At 42.6% G+C, this 16,429-nt stretch overlaps 1 protein-coding gene across 1 annotated transcript; it reads left to right on the top strand.

Annotated features, from left to right (window-relative positions):
• Positions 1-2,614: 2,614 nt before the first annotated feature.
• On the top strand, positions 2,615-16,127 carry Adgrf4 (adhesion G protein-coupled receptor F4). Its single transcript, XM_035452996.1, has 7 exons — positions 2,615-2,707; positions 3,386-3,661; positions 5,272-6,648; positions 9,337-9,378; positions 9,813-9,872; positions 10,849-10,905; positions 15,477-16,127. The coding sequence occupies exons 1-6, from the start codon at positions 2,615-2,617 to the stop codon at positions 10,894-10,896; spliced, it is 1,896 nt and encodes a 631-aa protein (XP_035308887.1). The 3' UTR covers positions 10,897-10,905; positions 15,477-16,127.
• Positions 16,128-16,429: the final 302 nt, after the last annotated feature.

Here is a 16,429-nt window from a genome sequence, read left to right as displayed (position 1 = left end):
GCTACTCACAACAAGCCAGTAGGCCAGGCTTTCCTACATCAGCCATCAATCAAGATACTCTCTCACATGGGTACAGTAAGTCTGTTCTGGAAATACATTTTCAAAAACAAATAAACAAAGAACAAGAACAAAATAAACAAACAAAATAAAACACCACCACTACCACCACCACTCCAAACAACAACAAAAGTAACCAGGATCCATCATCTTGTGTTTTGGGACTTTCTGCTGGTGATTTTTCTTTTCCAAGTGATCCTCTAATAAGAATGCTGGAATGCTATGTAGCATTTTTTTGGGTGAAAGAAGGCTATGATGGAGAAAATGTATGTGTTAGTTAGGTCAGCATTGTTCAGGCTTGAGTAAGAGCATTATGAGTGCTGTTCTCCATGAGCTCAACTTAATGAATCAACAATATGTACTAAAGACCATGTCTTTGTTCAGAAATACAGATAAAGCAAGGCCACAGACTCATCAGCTGTTGAGAATGTCATGAGCAGAAATTCCCAGGAGTTTAGCCTCATATCACTTGCTTATTCAGTATTCATGGTAATTATATAGAGAGTAACCCCAGGGAATAATGACAAAGTGGCTATACCTCAAATGATATAAAGGTTATGTGCATTGCCTGTGTCATCATATCTACCAACTCGATGTGTATAGCTCTGCACAGAGAGCCTCACTGGCTCTTGCTCTCCGCGCTTTCCAATTACCTTTCAATCACAAATGCAATCATGGTTTTCTGCTCAGAATTTGTGCTAGTTATCTTTCATTGCTGTGATGACCAAAGACAACCTCAGGAAGAGAGAGTTCATTTGGGCTTCTAGTTATGGAAGGAGAGTCCATAGTGGTGGTGGAGGAATGGCAGCAGACAGCTAGAGCAGGGAGCTGAGAGGTCCCATTTTCAACCAGAGAGGGCAAACTGGATCTGGGTTGAGGCCGCCGTACACTCTCAGTGCCTGCCCTCAGTGACATAATTCCTCCAGCAACACTTGCCATTCCTAAAAGTTCCATAACCTTGCCAAACAGTGCAACCAACTGGGGACCAAGCTCAAATCCATCCATGAGCTCATGGGGGTCATTTCTCATTTGCACCACCACAGTCTTCAAGGCTCTTATATTCTTTCCAGTTTTTGCTTCCTTTTCTCCCACCTCAGGGTTTCTCAACAGGGATTTCTGAATACCCTGAGTTCCTCCTTTCTGCCTCCTGCTCACTGCTCCTGGACACTAGCTTCAGCCTCAGCCAGGCAGTTCTTCCTTGTTGCTGAGAATGCAGTTCAGTGTTGTCTCCTTGGCCAGTTACTCATGAAATTCCAGAATGAACCAGATCCATTTGTGAATGTGGAAATAGTAATTTGACCTTTAACTTGCTGATGCTTGTTTTTTTCTTTTCCCCCCTTTTTTGTCTTCTTATTTTCAGATAAATGTGAGGGATTTTGCACCCCATCATCCAACTGTAGCCAGAGCTGTCCTTGGGATTTCCGTGGAGAAATAGTATTCACATGTAATCAAGACAAATGGCAAAAAACAATTGAAACATGCACAAGTCTCTCTGTGGACACCCTGTTTCAGGTGACACTCTGGTACACTCCTAGTGACAGGAGCTAACTCTCCCTGAGGGGTGTGTGTGTGTGTGTGTGTGTGTGTGTGTGTGTGTGTGTGTGTGTGTGTGTGTGTTGATGGCTGGCGGCACTACCATTCTGATTTGTTTTAAAAAGCAGTAAGTCTCAGGCTTAGACTTGGGGGAAGCTGCCCAGTGGCTTGCATCATGGCTGCCTTTCCTTACCACTCACTGATGTATTTGCCTTTTTCCTTATTCTCTCTCTCTTCCTCTCAATAAAGATCAGTTCCAGGCTTGGGTGGGGAGTCCAGCTGAGAAATAGAGATTGTGCCAACTATCACTTTAGAAACGAATGATTAAATAAATCAAGTAAACGTTACTTAAACTACATGCAAATGGTGGTTTAGAATTTTCAGCTTAGCTTCATGGGTGGATTTGTATGCCCCTTGTGTTAGTCAACTAGATGTGTCTTAAATTAAATGTGACTTCTTTTCTAATTCTTTCGATCCTTTAACTAAAATAGAGAGCATCTAGAAGGAATAAGAATTCAGTGGTCCCTACATGTCTCAATTACAAGAAAAATCTATCTCATATACTTCTACTGCATACCCACTTCTTTCTATTTCCCTCCAACCCCACCGAAGGACATGGATCTCCACATTTTTGTGCTTTACAGAGGCTTTATAAAGGGATTACAGATGACGTTGCTTTTATAGCCCAGGTAATCATGGCAAAGTCCCTGTAACTACAGTGAGAGGCACAAGAGAACAGAAGTGTTTGCTTATTCAAAGTCACTTTCTGAGGGGGTATAGGTAAAAAAAAAATAGCAGGAAATGATCAATAACTTACAGTTGGAAAAATGTACATTGTTTTTGAAATTGTGATTCTTTAGTATGTGGCATTTGAACAGCTAACCTCCCCCAAACAATTCTTTGAAATTCCACTTGGATCTTCCTTCTTCCCGTTTCTGTAGAATTTGTCTTGTTGCAAATCTTGAAGGGCTGTGGAGAATGGTTCGGTGGATAAAGTTCTTGCTGTGCTAGTAAACATGAGGACATGCGATCAGAACCCAAGACCCCTGTAACAGCCATGTGTGCCCGTGCTGAGCAGCTCCCCGGTGCTAGCCGTTCAGCCAGCCTAGCCAAAACAGTGAGCTCCAGGCTCAGCGAGAGACATCATTAAGAAAAAAATGAAATAGAGAGCTCAGCTTTTAAGCAATCTTACTGCCAATTCATAGGCTTAGGCTTTGGTTTCCAGTACCCAGGTTGGATGGCCCACAACTGTCTCTAAGTTTAGCTCCAAAGAAATCCAACGTCCCCTTTTGACCTCCTAGGCATCTGCAGTTATGTGCACACAGACACATGCATGTATATATAATTAACAAAAAATACATCCTAAAAATAATAAAGTAGAGAGACTGATTGAGGGGGACACCCAACATTGACTCTTGATGTCCAAATGTGCATACACAGGTGAGGGCACCCTCCATCCTGTGACATGTATACACACGAACACACATACATGCTTATAACACACACACACACACACACACACACACACACTCACACACTTCAGTTCAAACCATTATTCTGAAAGTAAATTCTAGAAAGTGTCACTACTCTGATTTCTGGGAATTTTGGTGGTAAGGCCTCCTGTGACGGCCTTACATTATTTTCAGCTAGTGAACGCCTTCTAGAGCCACCTTGTCTGTCTGTTTTTTCCTGTGGAAGTTGTTTGTGGCTTAGTTCCTTTCCTCTAATGTATGTTTGTTTATTTATTTATTTATTTATTTATTTATTTATTTATTTATTTATTTATTTTATACAGGGCCCAAATACTGCAGCTAGTCTTTCTGTGGCATCGTCCTCTCTTTTTCCCATGAACTTAATTGGTAGCAAGGTACCACCAGTCTCTATTGGGAATATATTTCAAGGAATCCACAAGTACTGCCCCAAGGACTACATCTGCATAGTTGATGCTGTGAAATCCTCTGAAGTTACATCTGGAAATATCGCATTCATAGTAGAGTTATTAAAAAATATTTCTGCAGGCTTGCAAACCTATAATGGACCACATGGTAATGTGACTCATGAGAAAATGAAGGTACTTAAACATTAATTTAATTAAATACGGACATGAGTTTTCTTAAATCTTGCTACTTTTAAGTTTCAAGTGTTCTTTTCTAGCAGCAGACATTTCTGTTCAGCTTTCTGTATTGACACATCCTTCTTTATGAAAGTTAGACTGTGAATACATAGTGACAGACTTACACCAGTCTACCCTAGTAGTTTACACAGTTTGACCCTACATTTTTAGAAGGAAGTTTGCATCACAACAGTAGTTAGTATCTGTGGGTTAAAAATGTTAAATGTGTTCCCTTAGGATGGGTCTTTTGGTTTCAGACGTTTTTGAGACAGGGTCTCATGTAGCCCAGGCTAGCTTCAAACATCCTATATAGCTGAGCAAGACTTTGTGCTTCTGATCCTCCTGCCTCCACATCCTTAGACCTGAGAGTCCAGATGTGCATCACCCCATGCAGTCTTTGCTGTATTGGGAAAGGAACTCGGGGCTTCATGTATGTTGGGAAAACAGTCTCCTAACTGAGATCTAGTCCAGCAAGGCGCAGATTGTTTTCTCAGAGGCTTTAGTGTGCTCATGAACACTGACATTTATTATTAAAGGGAGGGATATAAGGATATGGTATGTATAAAATATTTCTCAACCTTATCATGGAATACACAGATACTTTCTTCCATAAAACAATCTTTCACATTTTATGGAACTTGAGTTCAATATTCTGTATAGAGGATCTTCCTCTGATTCAAATATATATATATATATATATTCATATATATATTCATATATATATATGAAATGTACTTGTATATGTGTATATGTAATATATTTTCTTTTCAAAAGATTTATTTTTATGTGCATTGGTATTTTGCCTGTAGGTATGTACGTATACTATGTATGTTTAATGCCTTCAGAGACCAGACTGGACCTGGAGTTACTGATGATTGTGTGCTGTCAGGTGCTGGGAACTGATCCTGGGTCCTCTGCAAGAGTAGCCAATGCTCTTAACTGCTGTCTCACTTAGGGCTTCTATTCCTGTGATGAAACACCATGACCAAAAAGCAAGTTGTGTAGGAAAGGGTTTATTTGGCGTATTCTACTTCCTTATAAGAGTCTGTCATTTGAAGAAAGCCAAAGCAGGAACTCAAACAGGAAAGGAAGTTGGAGGCAGAGCTGATACAGAGGCCATGGAAGGGTGCTGTTTCCTGGCTTGCTCCCCTGGCTTACTCAGCCTGCTTTCTTGTAGAACCCTGGACCACCAGCCCAGGGTTGGCACTGCCCACAATGGGCTGGACCCTCCCTCATCAATTACTAATTAAGAAAATGCCCTATAGCTGGATCTATTGAAGCATATTTTGCAATTGAGGTTCCCTCCTTTCAAAGGATCCTAGCTTGTATCAAGCTGGCATAAAACTAGCCAGGACAATTGCTGAGATTCTCTTTATTTTTTTACACTAAAATACATATACTTTATATTCTTTTAATTTTCTTCCATTAACCTTACTGATGCACAATGCAATGAGTAGTGAATTTGAAGAGGCAAGCATCAAAATCAGATGAAATAATTATTAGATCTGTCCAAGTTTTGGATTTTAGAAATTGGCTTTTTTACACTAATGGGCTCGTTTCCATTGCAGAACTATGGGAAAATGGCCAACCACATCCTTAGCAAGACTGCCATTTCAAATTGGGCTTTCATTCCCAATAAAAATGCCAGCTCAGATTTGCTGGAGTCAGTGAACTCCTTTGCCAAGAAACTCCAAGTCCATAGTGAATCTGAGAGCATTGTCAATGAACTCTTCATTCAGACAAAAGGTGCTCGCATCTATCACAACACCTCCAAGAACAGCTTCAACCTCTCTATGCCTATGGACAAGGACACAGAAGATGTCTTAGTGCTGATAGAAATTCCCAGACACGCACTACACAAGCTGCCATCCAATGCCTCCCAAGCCATTGGCATAGCTTTTCCAACCTTGGGGGCCATTCTTAAAGAAGTCCATGGGCCAAATATGAATCTCTCAAAGCCCATAAATAGTCTGATACTGTCACTGGTTTTGCCAGAAGAGCTGAAAGAAATCATACTCATCTTTGAAAAGATCAATAAATCCCAGAGCACCAGCAGCCACTGTGTTGGCTGGCATTCGGAGAAGAGGCAGTGGGATGAGAGCCCGTGTAAAATGGTGTTGGATTCCACTGGCACAGTGAATTGCCACTGTAACTACAACAGAACTGTGACGTCCTTCTCCATTCTCATGTCATCCAAACCTGTAAGGGACACGGTTCTGAGCTATATCACTTTCATTGGGATCAGTGTCTCCATCTTTAGCTTGGTGCTCTGCCTGGTTGTCGAAGCCGTGGTTTGGTCCCGGGTGGTTGTGACAGAGATATCATACATGCGCCATGTGTGCATTGTGAACATCGCGGTGTCCCTCCTGTCAGCGAACGTGTGGTTCATCATTGGCTCCAGTGCAAATGTTCAGGAGGACCACAAGTGGTGTGTGGCCGTGACATTTTTCAACCACTTTTTCTTCCTCTCCCTGTTCTTCTGGATGCTCTTCAAAGGGCTGCTCATAGTCTATGGGATACTGGTTGTTTTCCGAAGGATGATGAAGTCTCGGATGATGGCCATTGGCTTTGCCATTGGCTATGGGTGTCCCCTGGTGATTGCTGTCATTACAGTTTCTGTGACAGAGCCCGGGGAAGGCTACATCAGAAAAGATGCCTGCTGGCTTAATTGGAACCAAACCAAAGCCCTTTTGGCATTTGCCATCCCAGCCTTGGCCATTGTGGCTGTGAATCTCCTTGTGGTTCTGGCAGTTGCTATTAACACTCAGAGGCCTTTGATCGGCAGTTCAAAATCTCAGGATATGGCCATAGTTATCAGGATCAGTAAAAATGTTGCCATACTCACCCCGCTGCTGGGACTGACCTGGGGTTTTGGTCTAGTAACCTTGCTAGAAGGCACACACCTGGTCTTCCATATCATCTTTGCCTTGCTCAATGCTTTCCAGGTAAGTTCAATAGAGGGATTTGCTTTGTGCTTCTGGCTAGACACCAAAGGGGTGGCTGTGATTTATTTACCATAGGATACCAAGTGTTCTTTCTAGATTTCAGGGGTTTCTAAGTGTAGCATCGCCACTTAGATTGGTGTGTTTCTCCACTTAAAAATAGCTGTTTATTTATTGACTTGTTGTGTGAACACTCTGTGTCCATGTATGTGTGGGGTATATGCATGTCACGGGACATATGTGGAGGTCAGAGGACAACTTACAGCAGTGAGTTCTTTTTCTCTACCATGCAGACTAAACTCAGGTTATCAGCTTTGTGGCAAGGGCTTTCACCCATAGAGTCATCTCGCTTGGTCCCCTGCCCCCATTATTCAACAGAAAGTTTTGATACAGGATCTCACTTTGTAGCCAGGGTGGCCTCAAACTTGTAGCTGTCTGCCTGTCTCAGGGAGTTGCTGTGCTTGACCACATATAAGGTTGGAGTCAGTTGACCATGCTGGTGGGAGGGGAATGTCCTTCTTTTTGTCTCAGTGACCCTGTGTCCTCCCTATCATGTCAGAAGTTAATCTTCTCACACTGATGACTGTCCTTTGGTCATGGATGTAAAAAGGTGCTCCTTGGTCAAAATAAGCGTAATGCTGTCCTCCTCTAGTGAACTCAGCAAAAATAGACATTTTCTGAAGTGCAGACAGAGGACCTTCACTTTGGAAGTCGACCAGCCAGGAATTCTTATCATTCTTTCTTGTCATTTCCTGTGAAATAAATGTTAGTTGCTACTTATATAAAGATCTCATCTTATGTTAGCTGGTCTTGGGAAGGTCGTTTTCTTCCATGTCTCAACCTTCTCATCTGGTAAAATAAGGATTTGGATGGGGCATGTATTTTCCCTCTCGAGCACGTATTCTCTGACAAGAGGTCCCCCTGAATCTTTCCTCTTGCTTCTAAGCTTGCATTTTGGGGATGTTATCATTTAATCAGATCACATTCTCTATCTATGAGTAATAGAAAACCTGGCAGGTTGATAGTCTTAATTACAGCTTTCCTCAGGGCTTGGAAAACTCAGTTCTGCTTGTTTTTGTAAATAGGGTTTTACTGGGACACAGCCATGCCTACTTGTTTGTGCTTTCCTTGTAGCTGACTTTGGGCTACAGTGACACATTTGAGCAGTTGCAGCAGAGCGATATAGCTGGCCAAGTGTGAATGTTTACTATCTGGTGTTTGGGAGAAAGTTTTCCAACTTTCACTTTAAATATTGTAACTATTCAATAAAATAGTAAAGCATTTCTATTGACCTGTCACTACTACTTAAGGCACTGCATGAAGTGTAAACTTAACATGGACTTTAAAGAAATGCCAGTTTAGATCATTTGAGTATCTTACTCATTCTTTTAGTAATTATGGTCTACGCCAGTTTCACCCTTCCTGTTAAATGGTTTTAAAGAGAAAACACTGACTTTAGCCTTTGTTTTCTTGAACTCAAAAGCTCTTGATATTTTACCTGCATGTATGTCTTTTTGTGCATACAGTGCCCAAGAAGGCCAGAAGAGGGCATTAGTTCTGGCCTGGATTGGAGTTACAAATAGTTGTGAGCTACCATGTGGGTGCTGGGAACTGAGCAGTGAGGGCTCTTAACTGCTGAGCCACCTCTCTGGACCCCTGTTCTGTTTTAAAGTTTTGAGAAAAGGTCTTACTCTTTAACCCAGGCTGGCTTTAAACTCATAGTGATTCTCTTGCTCCAGCCTCCTGAGTGTTGGGATTCAGGTGTGAGCCACCATATCTGGCTAATTTTCCCACTCTGGAAGTTACTCTATTGACTAATGACTTCATTCCCGTCTCCTTTCTTCTTTCCTTTCCTTTCCTCTCCTCTCTGCATTTCCTTCCCCTCCCTTCCTCTCCCCTCTCTTCTTCCCTTCCTCCTCTCTTCTCTTCTCTTCTCTTCACCCCCCTTCCCTTCACTGGTCCCACTTCTCTTCTGGTGCTGGGAACCAAACCCAGGTTTTCATACGAGCTACACCAGTAGTTCTAGCCCTCGTCTTTTTTTTCCTCTCTTTGCAACTTAATTAAACCTTGGGAATCTTTTATATGCGTTTCTTCTTCAGAACATTTATATTTCTCTTTTATTGATAGAAAATGCTAAAAAACCTTTTAGTTATGCTAAATCCTCTTTTCTTAGCTAGTGTTCCCTGTGACTTACATTTAATATTTCATTGTCACTCGATCAGATTTTCTTCACAACAAGACTGTCTGCAGATAGAGAAAAGGTCCTCCCAGCTTCCAGGTCTTTGTAGTTTTCATTAAAAATTTGTTTTACCTTCTCAGAGTCCATGGTTGACTATTTACAAATGCTTATCCCAATTCAAAACAGGCCAGGCCACAAGTTTCATTTGCTTGTCCATCTTATTTTATTTATCTTAGAAATGGGTCTTGCTGAGCTACTCAGGCTTGTCTAGAACTCATTATAGACTTAATTGACCTTGAACTAGAGATCCTCCTACATCTGCCTCCCAAATGTTAGGAATACAGATCTGTGCCTCCATGCCAGGTTTTGCTAACTCCTGTTCATCTGTGTCAGTGGAAATGGATTTCTAATGTCTAGGTACTGTCCAGGGGTTATCCAGAGGACAGGATTAAAATAGCACTGGGATGCTGTTGGGGAAGCTACCCTAATGATTCTGTTGACTTTTACAACAGGGTTTTTTCATCCTGCTGTTTGGCACGATTATGGATCACAAGGTAACTTGAATTTGCTTCATTCATTGCCAGATAATTCCATGTGGCCTAGGGAAGCAGGAGGGTGAAATAGTTTTAACTGGGGTCTTGGGTTGATGAGCTTGTGAGCAGAACCCAGGGCCTCATCTGTGAGGAGGAAAAAGAGAATGCTATAGTCTCTGTGCTTGCTTATTGTCAAGACAAGCAGGATTTCAGGATGATATTGTTGGGAAATAGGAAAGAAACCATGGCTGCAATTTGAAAATAGCTCTGCGGATTGTTATTGTCACTCTTCAACTTTTATTCAAGTCTCATTGGTTTCTGGGTGTGATGCTGAACCACCTAATGTTGCACTGGCCAGACTCACTGGTCTTACAGGTCTAGGATACCTGTCTGGACTTTGGAATGCCGATGCTTCCACTGACATCTGTTGACCACTGACTGTCACTGCTTTTCAGATAAGGGATGCTCTGAGGATGAGGGTATCTTCATTGAAGGGGAAATCGAGGGCAGCAGAGGTAAGGTCCCTTCTTCTAGTGACACACTGGAGGGTCAGTGTCCTCATGCAGAGACGGGTGCCATAGTCCAGGACTAAGAATTTATATGTGTTAGCAAAATGAATCACTCTTTTTTATTATTATTTCACAAATACGGAGAATCAGCTGAAATGGAAAGCTAGCAGAAGAGACCTTTGAGGAATTTGCATGTGTATACATTGAAGCTTGCTATGGGGCCATTGAGATGAGCCCAGGAACAGAGGTTCATAAAAAGTGGGAATTAGAAATGAGTATTTAGTTTAACCCACTCATTTTACTGGTGAGGAGCTTAGCTGAGCATTAGTGGGATATGTGTGAGGGTTACCCATCTCATAAAAGTAGAATCATAGCCAGGAGGAAATGCCAAGCTTGCCTGCCCTCTCCATTTGGGACTCTTTCCAGTAGACCACACTTGTGTGGACTGGAGTAATTTTGTGTGTACTGACTATAAGCAAGACTTTGGAGTTGGACTGTTTTTGAAGGCACCGAGTGTCAAAATTTCTGAATCTGCTAAAATTTATTTGTTCAACAAGTTTATTCTTCCTCAGAGCTTTGGAAAGAAACTTTCTGGATGTATGGATAGCACTATCTGTGGCTACTTCCAAGCAGGGCTTTTAGTATCACAGTTTATCAATTTTAAGACAGGAATTTTCTTTTTCGGTTAACATTTCTTAAGTTGAAATGTACCATCTAACCAATTAATATATCATGTCTTAACTGACTGGTTTTGTGTCTTTATTTTAAAAAGCAAAACAAAGACAATGGATCACTCATAATGCTACATTTGTTGAAATACAGTAATTCTATTCTTTCTGGGTATATCAACTTGGATATTTCTCTTTATAGCTTCATTTTCACAGTGTTATCTTGAGGCAGTCTGCACACTAATCTATAAATATGCATAATTTTTGCCAATATCATTATTCATTGACAGCTCTGTTATTTTCACCCCATTTAGAAGGCATCCTTAAGTCCAGCCAATGGATCCAAAGTACTGAATCGCTGAGACTAAAATGTGAGTATTGAAAACTCAAGTAGAAACTCTACTTGCAAGTGTCATTGAGCCACTTGTGAGCCACTGAACCACTTGAGAGCATGCTGGTTGAGACGAGAGGTAATAGGATAGCAGGACTATCAGAGGAGGGACACTTCTCTATAGCTCAGTACAAAAGTGAAAACAGGGAAAATGCCCTTTGAGTTTCTATGACCAGACCTCAATGTTATGGCCTTGGAGAGGAGACCTCACTTGTGCTAATAATATGGTACACTGAGCCATCTGTCAAGCTTACACATCTTAGTTCCTTTTTAAAGTTTTTCTTTTCTCTATTAGTTAAATCTGTTATTTGACAGTTTTATATGTGTAAGCAATGAATACTGACCACTGTCAACTCCTACCTTCCTACCCCCCTGCCCACCTTCATTTGTCCCCATAAATTTCTCTCTCATGTTCATGTCTATTTGTTTTGTCCTCTGACCCACTAAATTCAACTAGAGCTGACTCTGACCATGGGTTTGGAGCTAATCTTTGGAACCTGGTGGGCTAGGCAGTGGGCACACAACTGAAGACAGTGATTCCCTCTCTTCCAGAATCTATTGATAGCCAGGAGTTCAGAGGCAAAGGGGAGGGGTTCCTCCCCTTTGCATAACTGATTGTAGATAGGGCCTATCCAAGAGTAGGTGTCTACAGCCATTGTGAACTCATGATTGCAATGGACTGTCGAGACATCTAGATTGCAGAAAATGACACTTTAAAGACCTCTACTCCATCTTCCACATTGTAGTCCAAGCCTTAGAGATGGTGGTGTCCATGTCTTGTTGAGAGCTGAGCCCACTACTGTTGCTTGTTTTCTGCATCTGAGCTGTGAGTCTCTGTGTTCACTGCTGTTCATTGTTAAAGAAAGGCTTAGTTCCTTCTTGTGAATTAATTTTGGCACTTACAGTAACTCCACTGCTGAGACAAAAGCATTGATTGATTAAAGTCGCAGAACAACAGGCAGGCTTGCCTCTCCCCAGTGAAGTGGGTATGGGTGGACCTGTGGCAACTACCTGCTTATTCACAGTTGACCCCAGAGACATAGTTCTATACAGGTGAAACTGGGGGCAAGCAAATGTTAGGCGGTCACAAAGAGGTGACTAAATCATGAGACAGCAGTCAGAAACTGCGCCACTAGTAAAAGCAGGTGCAGGATAGACATGGTGGTATCAGACCTTGTTTCCATGGTCCTTTCATATGCACACAGCTGAATATGACCCTTTATTCCATCACCTGGCAGTGGCCATGACCACTTTTACATTTTGTTTTTTTTTTGAGTTATGGCTCAGGCAGAGTTTTGAAGCAATTTAGTGGAGGAAGCAAAGACACTGTGAGTTCGAAGAAATCTTGTAAAATTTCCTGCATTAAAAAAAAGTCCCTCAAACTTAATGTGTTGTTGTGAGACTTGGACACAGGGTCCCAGGAAAAGGGAGAGGGAGAGGGAAGAAGGGAAAAAGTCATCTATGCAGATTAACAGGTGTGGGGTACTGGGAAAGCAAAAGAAGGACCATGCTGTCATGCAATCTGGTCCAGTTTCAATTCTGCTGCCGTGATAAAATACACCAATAAGAACACAGTTTAGGGGAGAAGTAGTTGACTGTTTTACAGATTTAGGTTACAGTTCGTTATTGTGAGGAAGCCAAGGCAGGAGCTTAAAGACGCATATCCACAGTCGAGAGCAGAGACAGAAGCACATGGATGCTTGTTTGCCTGCTCTCAGCTGGCTTTCTCCCCTTTATGATGTTTAGGATCCGGTGCCTACGGAGTGCAGAAGTCCACAATGGACTGAGTATTCACACATCAATCAACAATCAAGACAGGCAATCTGGTCTAGATAATATCTCAGTAAGACTGTCTTCCCAGGAGATTGATTCTAGGTTATGTGGAGACTTGGCACACCTAGGTGAAACGAACCAGCTTTGTCTTAGTGTTTTATTGCTGTGAAGAAACATCAGGACCATGGCAACTCTTATAAAAGAGGCTGACTTTCAGTTAAGAGGCTTAGTCCATATCAGCATGGCAGCATGCAGGCAGGCATGATGTTGGAGAAGGAGTTTAGAGTTCTACATCTGGATCTGCAGGCATTGACTACCACACTGGGCATGGCTTAAGCATCTGAGACTTCAAAGCCCACCCTCTAGTGACACACCTCCTCCAACAAAGCCACATCTACTCCAACAAGGCCATACCTCCTAATAGTGCCACTCCCTATGGACCTATGGGGGCCATTTTTATTCACATTACCACAAGCATAGAGTCCTTAAGTGATGGCTCTCACATTTGGATTTAATATTAAAATGTTTAAAAAACTGACTTTTACTGGCCCTGGTCATTCCCTAGGCTGTGGGATTCACCCCCAGTAGAACAGTTTGTGGCTTGTCACTGATTCAGATAAACTACAAAAAAGAGAGCTGGTGAAAAAGGAGTATTGGTTGGGAAGATCAGCAGAAGTGGGAGAGGAGTGTCAGGTGTGGTGGTGCATGCATTTAGTCCCAGCACTCAGGAGGCAGAGGTAGTTGGATCTTTGTGAGTTCAAGGCCAGCCTGGTCTACATAGTGAGTTCCAGGCCAGCTAACACTATATAGTGAAACCGTGCCTCAAACAAATACATAAAAAACAAAAATGCTAAAACACAATAAAAAACCAGAAAACAAAATAAGATGTAGGAGAGGGACAGACAATGGTAAGTGGGGAGGGTTAGACATGACCAAAATATATCATATCCAAGTACAAAATGGCATAACGGAACCCACTGTGTGCAATTGATTTATCCTAATAGAAAATCAGAGCTGGCCTTTCTAGCAAGGACTCAGTTCCCAGTGACAGCCTTAGCTCATGTCACTGCCTTCTGGGGATACTTTATCCATCTGTTCTAGAGAGGAGGACCACAGGCGAGGTTGGTTGGTCTCCAGTTGGTTGGGCACACTTGGTCAGTTGTGGGAAAGGGGCAGATTAGGAGACAAGGGACATGCTATATTACAGTTCAGGAGGACTTAGATTTGAACTGGCGGAAGGCTGGGAAGTTGGGAGTACACCTGTCAGCAAAGCCTACTCTATATTGTTATTTGATTTTCAGCTCTATTTTTGAACGTAGGAGGTAGATGATGAACCTAGCTTTTTGGCGTATGCTCAGCAGGTGTCTCTGTCCCTATTGAATTTTCTCAGTAATTGGGCCTGTGAATTACACCTACACATGCATAGTATTGAGAGGGTTCTGGAATAGCAGTTGGCACAGTGGCAGAAAAAGTTGGGGATCAAATAAGCATTAGTCTAGAGGGATATGGAAGTCACGTAGGTGACAATGTGAAGTTCAGAATGGACATCCGTTGGCACCAGAGGTGGGGGGTGTCTCCAAACAGAGGGGGTTTCCAACCACAGAAACGACCTGGGTGTTGTTTGCTACATGCAAGGTAGAGGTGCAGACCATTCATGGTGAAACCACGCAGAAAGGGCAGGATGGCTGTTCTGAAACCACATGCTGGGTCATAGACTAAGCAGTAAGTGGAGCTCCAGCGGTCAGTGATTAGGACTGGATTTGGGATGAGGTAGAGACACCTATGTCATGGAAGCTCCTTTTATTCCACCCAGTCGTTTCAGGTCAAGATTGGGATTAGATACAGAACTGTGATAGCTCTGTCCCGAGGCCTGTGGTGAGGAAGGAGAACTGCAGAGACTTGGTCCCAGGGGACTTTGATTCGGTTGGGGATTCTGAATGGCAGCTCCTATCAGGAAAGACTGAGAGGCGAATCTCATTCCCAAGGAGGCCACAGCTGCACAGTGCCCTCCGCTGTTCCCACCTGAAGCTGGCCTTGGGACATAGTGGTCATTTGACCTACCTGAGATTTCCTCCAGATTATGTTTAATCCTTAAGTGCACTTAAAAAGTGACAGGGTTGCCAGGGCAGTGGTGGCACATGCCTTTAATCCCAGCCCTTAGGAGGCAGAGGCAAGGCAGATCTTTGTGAGTTTGAGGCTAGCCTGGTCTACAGAGCTAGTTCCAGGACAGCCAGAGATGTTATGCAGAGAAACCCTGTGGAAGAAAACAACGTAAACATAAATTCAGAGCACTGGAGGCACTCTGAAGATTAATTGGAGATCCGGAAAAGCAAAGGGGGTTCTCAGTTCCTTTTAGGATCCAGGAATCAGGACTTCACAGGTAGGGAACAGCCTTGATGCTATGTGATATACAGGCAATCCCACCTCATTACCTCCTCTGTAAATCAGGTTGAAATAGCACATTCCTCCCAGGATGGTTTCAGCATAAACAAAAGAATTCTCCTACAACAGTGGTTCTCAACTTTCCTAATGCTGGGACCCTTTAATACAGTTCTTCATGGTGTAGTGACTCCCAACCATCAAATTATTTTGTTGCTACTTCCTAACTGTGATTCTGCTTCTGTTATGAATTGTAATGTAAACATGTGATATGTTGACCCTAGAGGGGGCACAACCCTCAGGTTGAGAACCTCTGCTCTAGAATATTGCCTGGCTCAAGTTATCAAGAAATGTCAACCATTATTCTTTATGGTAACAAGTGTTCCGATCTCTGTCCAGATTGCGTATTTCCCAGAGATGTCTAGCTTGCTGGGATGGAGAGGAGCTCCAAGAGAAGGAGGAACAGACATATCTGGAATGAAGCGACATCCTCTCCCAACCAGGAGCACTGCCTCATTTGGGAAACTAGCTGAGGCTCACAGCCGATGAGAAGGCTTTTTAAAAAAGCCAGCCTGCTAACTCAGATTTGACAATGACTAACTTTTTGTTCACCTTGTCAAGATTCACAATCCATCTGCAAGGCATTGCACAGTTTCCTTGGAGGACCCATGGCTGGCGGGCAGTCTCTGGAGTTGTCAGTCTCACTCCTCAGGCTGCCTTGTGGCTCTGGGCCCAGACATCCTCTCACTGAGGGGATCCTGGGTGTCTGGAGGACTCAGGTCAGATTCAGTGTTGGTGGTAGGGTTGGAGGTGAAATGTGAAGGATACTGTATCTACTTTGAAGTTTGCCCATGGTTAGTTTCCCCCAAATAGGAAAGGAACATTGGGAGTGTTCTGTATGCTTATTGTTTTAATCCCTGAGTAAAACAATCTAGCTTGTAGGATCTTTGCTTCTTCATTTGTAGGACAGACACAATGCTCTTACAGGTCTTACTATTTATATGTGCATGTCTTTATGACAGTTCCTTTTTAAACAACTGTAAATAAAGAAAATTTGGGTATTGTTTTAGAAATAAAAATATGATACATTTACTTTCCCTAACTTGCTCATGTATTTTGTCACTCAAGATGGGCTTTTCCGATGACAACACTACATGCTTGGATATCAGAAGTGTTGTCATCTCAGCTCATGGACTAAGTCTGGAAAGGTTGATCTGCCAGGTGCACTTGAAGTGCAAACCTGCAATGGTTTGGTAAATGGCATCCCCCTGGATTGGCCTTCAGACTCATGCCATCATTAGGACTAGAGATAGACTTAGTGTAGACCGACATGTTTTCCATTAAAGAAAATA

This window comes from Cricetulus griseus (genome assembly GCF_003668045.3).
Source record: "Cricetulus griseus strain 17A/GY chromosome 1 unlocalized genomic scaffold, alternate assembly CriGri-PICRH-1.0 chr1_1, whole genome shotgun sequence".
NCBI classification, from domain to species: domain Eukaryota; kingdom Metazoa; phylum Chordata; class Mammalia; order Rodentia; family Cricetidae; genus Cricetulus; species Cricetulus griseus.
The sequence above is the reverse complement of the archived record's forward strand: the minus strand, read 5'-3'. Positions and strand labels throughout refer to the sequence as shown.

Bases quoted from the DNA above. Each gene is read 5' to 3' on its own strand.
- Adgrf4 (XM_035452996.1), top strand. From the start codon at position 2,615: ATGCGATCAGAACCCAAGACCCCTGTAACAGCCATGTGTGCCCGTGCT. The intron at 3,662-5,271 runs GTACTTAAACAT...TTTCCATTGCAG, and splicing joins TGACTCATGAGAAAATGAAG to AACTATGGGAAAATGGCCAA. The intron at 9,873-10,848 runs GTAAGGTCCCTT...CACCCCATTTAG, and splicing joins GGAAATCGAGGGCAGCAGAG to AAGGCATCCTTAAGTCCAGC.